This window comes from Pollachius pollachius (assembly GCF_949987615.1).
Source record: "Pollachius pollachius genome assembly, chromosome: 3".
In the NCBI taxonomy this organism is placed as follows: Eukaryota; Metazoa; Chordata; class Actinopteri; order Gadiformes; family Gadidae; genus Pollachius; species Pollachius pollachius.
In genome coordinates this window covers 39,135,060-39,140,059 of record NC_136936.1, presented here as the reverse complement: position 1 = coordinate 39,140,059, position 5,000 = coordinate 39,135,060, and the positions used below count along the sequence as shown (strand labels likewise).

Here is a 5,000-nt window from a genome sequence, read left to right as displayed (position 1 = left end):
CAAGCTGTCATGACCAGGCGTAAAATAATGCTCAGATCAACCTGTACTTTGGATCTATGCTGTTGATAAACACAATTTTTCTACTTAATTTTGGCATTCTGACGGGAAGTACAATCAGATAACAATAGAAACATGAGTTTGGTCTTCAGCGTATCATGTGTAAGTCAGTATGTCCATATATATGACCTGAATAAATGGGGTTCTAACAGCCATGGCCTACACTGCTGATTACAAGTCAATCAAACGAAACAAAGCGGTAAACATTTGGTAGTATACAGATGTACATATTTTAAACAAAATAAACTAAAATAGATACTTATAAATACCTAATAGATAGAAATATTTGATTTCCTTATATCTAGCATCGCGGTTATCAATCTTATTTTGAATTAATGATACCTCAATTGATTACATTGAACATCCATGGCAAATAACATGTTAGGTTTGTTCTTACAATATATCACAAACCAGACTTGAGTACGTTTGAATGTCCATTATCTAGACTGCAAACAAAAACAAACTTACATGCCCAACCAGCATTACGTTTAGTCTTCCCCACATTTTCAGATGCGAATACATGTGGATATTATTCAATCTAGATGGTTTATATTGTGCACTGACGTTCAGGGAGGTGCCAAAGTATTTCAGTAAAGCAGGAAATAGGCTTACAATGGCAAGGACCTGCCAAAGTTTTCAATGTCTGTCACCCACATTAAACACAGTGCATTTAACCACTATGCGGTTGCTATACAACTTAAATCCAAGATCACACTTTTACGTAAAATATATGATCCTCCACCCATCCTATTAGAGGAAACATTTTTGTGGCCCATGCACACATTCCCCCTGTTCCGTCCCCTTCAATGAGATGAAAGAGTTGAATGTTTAAGTCTAGCCGTGAGAATGGCTCCTTGAGGGAGGTGGGCGGGGCACTTAAGGGGCACAGTCGATTTGTTAGGAGGGGGCTATAGGTTGTTTTCCCGATAGGGTGGATGGTTGGTTTGTATTAAAGAGGTGAAGACAGGCTTGGGGAGAGAAAACTCAAAGTGTTCCCAAACCACAATGCCCTCGCGTGTGTGTGTGTGGGTGTATGTGTGTGTGTGTGAGTGTGTGTGTGAGTGTGTGTGTGTGTGTGTGTGTGTGTGTGTGTGTGCGTGTGTGTGTGTGTGTGGTTCTATTGAACTGGGTAGTCAAAATACACTAAACATAGCATACTTAGGCATACACACACACACACACACACACACACACACACCTACACACACACACACACACACACACACACACGCATACACAGGGTTGTCCCCAACACGCAAGAATATTCAAACACATTTTCTCTCTCTCTCTCTCTCTAACCCACATTCATACACACAGAGAGATACTATTACAAAGACACACACAGACACACACACACACACAGAAAATAGTTTCACAGTGATATTGATGTTCGCGGATCCGCATACATGAAGGAAGGATTAGAGGTTTGAGGGAACATCAGATGATCCAAACCAGATCAGTCAAAGTCGGCCGGCAAAAAGGAAGAGGAGGAGGAGGAGGAGGAGGAGGAGGAGGAGGAGGAGGGGAAGAGGGAGACTGGGACAGAAGGAGGAGAGGATAGAGCTGGAGATAGGCAGAGAGAGTGAGAGAGAGGGATAGGGAGAACGGGGGAGAGAAAGAGAGAGGGAAAGAGGGAGAGAAAGAGAGAGAGAATGAGAGAGAGAGAGAGATGGAGCGATAGTTGTAGAGAGCCGCTTCGTGTTGACAGTTATATTTCCCTGCTGGGGGAAATCCACTTACTTGAATTGGCGCTGAGCTCTAGTGTGTAATTCACTCCATGAGAGCCAGGAGGACTGGGAGCAGGGTGATTAATGAGGAGGAAACATATAGGAATTGACTGATTAAAACATGGTGTGTACGTGAAAGTGCATGTGGGTGAGTGTGTGTGCGTGTGTTTGTGCGCGTGTGTGTTTGTGTGCGGTGAACATGTGTGTGTCATGTGTGTGTCGTGTGTCATGTGTGTGTGTGAGCATGTGTGTGTCATGTGTGTGTCGTGTGTGTGCATGTGTGTGTCGTGTGTGTGTGTGTGTGTGTGTGTGTGTGTGTGTGTGTGTGTGTGTGTGTGTGTGTGTGTCTGTGTGTGTCTGTGTGTGTGTGTGGGTGGCATGGCATGCATGTGGACTTACATATTACTGTGCCCTGTGTTATTAGTTCTGGGACGTTGCCTAATGCTCCTAGTTCATCATTCCTTTTGAACAGGCTTTAATTAATTGCAAGTTGACAGGTGGCCCAAAACCAAAAGCCTTTTAGGAAAAGTGTTATCGGAGAGGCGGGAATGTATTGGTGGATGGAGCCAAAGAAATAGGCACAGAAGTGGAATTTTGGGAAGGATGCCATGGTGATATAAACATGGATACATTATCAGCACAGAAAATGGAGGCAGGGTGTTTTTTCTCTTCTTCATTGTTTGGGTAAATTGTCTTGTTGAGAAGCATTATTTATGCAATACATTAGAAAAGCTTTCGGCTAATCAGTAGTGAAAAGTGATGGGCTGTACCATATGTCCGGACCTATTGGTCAGATTCAAAGCTCTCCTAGTGATTGTTGTTGCCTGGCTAGATATTGGCAGGAATGGTCTCCCTCAATGGTGTCTTCTGGTTCACTGTAACGTAAAACTGGAGTGCTAAGTGTTAAAAGGGGATAGTATACAAGATAGCATTGCTATGATGTATATTATTCACTTTGAACACCTGGTCAGCTTTTATGATCCAGTCAACAAGAAGACACCAGTCAGTGAGACAAACTTCTATTTTTTGGTTGTTGACTGGTAAATCCTTCACAACCTGCCCGTTATGTCTTAAGATCCACCCTCCCCTTAACTTGAGGCTTCTTAAGGCTTTCATTAAGCATCTGGGCCGAATATGTACTCACCTCCCAGTAGTTGCATTTGCATATGTGTTGTAATATTTATTACGTATGCGAAGACAAAAAATAAGGAATGCAATACTCAGTGGACTTGGCCAAATGGATTGAGGCAGACATCACAGCCTTCAAATGAATGCCTGAAATTGCCTTTTTCTTGGTATTGATAATTGGCGCTGGCATTGTCAAATCATTGGGAAAATAGCAAATAACTTGTCTTGACATTCCCTCATAAGGCTTACATCTAACACTTGGTTTTGCTCTGCTTTTCAAACTCACATTGTTGTATTTTCTCTGATTCTCTCTCTCTCTCTCTCTCTCTCTCTCTCTCTCTCTCTCTATCTCTCTCTCTCTCACACACACACACTCTTTCTCCCCCTGTCTCTCTCTATCCCTTTCCCTCCATGTCTCTCCACCCAGGGCTGATGATCCCGGTGTTCTGCGTGGTGGAGCAAGCGGACGGGGGCAGCATACCTGTGGAGGTGGAGGGCCGGGAGGAGCACGCAGAGTTTGTCCTCATCAGGAAGGACATCCTATTCTCCCAGCTGGTGGAGACGGCCCTTTTAGCCCTGGGCTACTCTCACAGCTCTGCTGCCCAGGCCCACGGTCAGTCACACACACACACACACACACACACACACACACACACACACACACACACACACACACACACACACTCCCACAAACACACACACACGTACACACACACACACACACACACACACACACACACACACACACACACACACACACACACACACTCACACACACTCAGATGCACGAACGCAGGCAAACACATATTCAACTTCATATTCATGGCTTTTCTGTTGGGCCATTATTCTGAGGGAGCAAAAATGTGGAATGGAGTTTATCAAAGCCAATACATTTTTGCTTTATTACGTAGTGCACTTTTTCAAATCCATTTTTAAAAAGGTGCAATTTGAATTTTTTTATTGATGTTAATATCATTTTTTGTATTATTATTATTTTTATTATTTGTATTATCTGATTTTAAATGTAAGTAATGTTTTTTAAATTTATCTATCATCACAAAACGTATGATTTAAGTCACCCAGTTTCACAATTTTACCCTCTATATATGTTTTACTCTATATGTAAATTTAAACACTATTTAATTATTAATTCCTTGTGCCTTCAAGCTCAGGGGTCGTAATCCGTTATGGCGTCCCTCCCATTTAATCATTGGTGTGACAGCAAAACACAAGGTCATCTATTCGCAGAGCAAAACACAGTGCGCCTGACCGACTTTAACAGTGGCAATAAGTTGGAGAATGTTTGAGAAACACACAACTAAGACACAGACATGGCCTGTTAAAGCCATTAAAAGAACAACAAAGAGATGCACCAGAATTAGCACGGCCCTGAGTCCAAAACACTATTTCCGTGTGTCAGTAAATCCAAACTGCTGTTAGTGCGTCTTTGTCGAAATACAAACCTGCACGCCTAAATCTCTTTGTGGGTGTGTATGTACGTGTGTGTAAACAGTATGTGTGAGAATGTTTATGGAGTGGCAGAACAAAATAACTCTGTAATTTATTGTTGCACACATGGCAGTCATTTACTAAAGGACAGTGTCCTTTGCCTGTCTTTACTCAAGTATGCAGAAAATTCAGTTTAGGGGGAATTGTTTCATGTTGATATAAAATGTTAACAATGGTCCAATAGCAGCTTTTGAAATAGACTGAAGCAATAGGAAATCCACAGAGACTCAACATAAGAGTTCTCGCAATGTCCCCTGAAGCGATGTATTTCTGTATTCATACATCAGAGTGTGTGTGTTATGCGCCTGTGTATGTGTCTGTATGTGGCGTGTGTGTGTGTGTGTCTGTGCCTGTACAGATACACAGATACAGATGACCGTATTGATCCCGGAGGAAATTGTTTGTAATGGCACGGGTGTACGGCGCGTGTGTGTGTGTGTGTGTGTGTGTGTGTGTGTTTGTGTGGGTATTTGGGTCTATCTAAAAAGTAGTTTCGGTACATGTTGTACAGCAAACATAATTAAATGTACGGGGTCTGCGAATACATTCATGCACTCTAATACCTCATCAGTCTGTTAG

The 5,000-nt window shown here is 42.4% G+C and overlaps 1 protein-coding gene across 3 annotated transcripts in view; it reads left to right on the top strand.

The window, feature by feature from the left end:
- Nucleotides 1–5,000, top strand: part of satb2 (SATB homeobox 2) — a 41,272-nt gene that overhangs the window by 12,225 nt on the left and 24,047 nt on the right. For all 3 annotated transcript variants that reach the window (XM_079733367.1, XM_079733365.1, XM_079733366.1), the window contains exon 3: nt 3,340–3,525. In XM_079733367.1, coding sequence (XP_079589493.1) covers nt 3,340–3,525 — 186 coding nt within the window. The remainder of the gene's footprint in view (nt 1–3,339; nt 3,526–5,000) is intronic.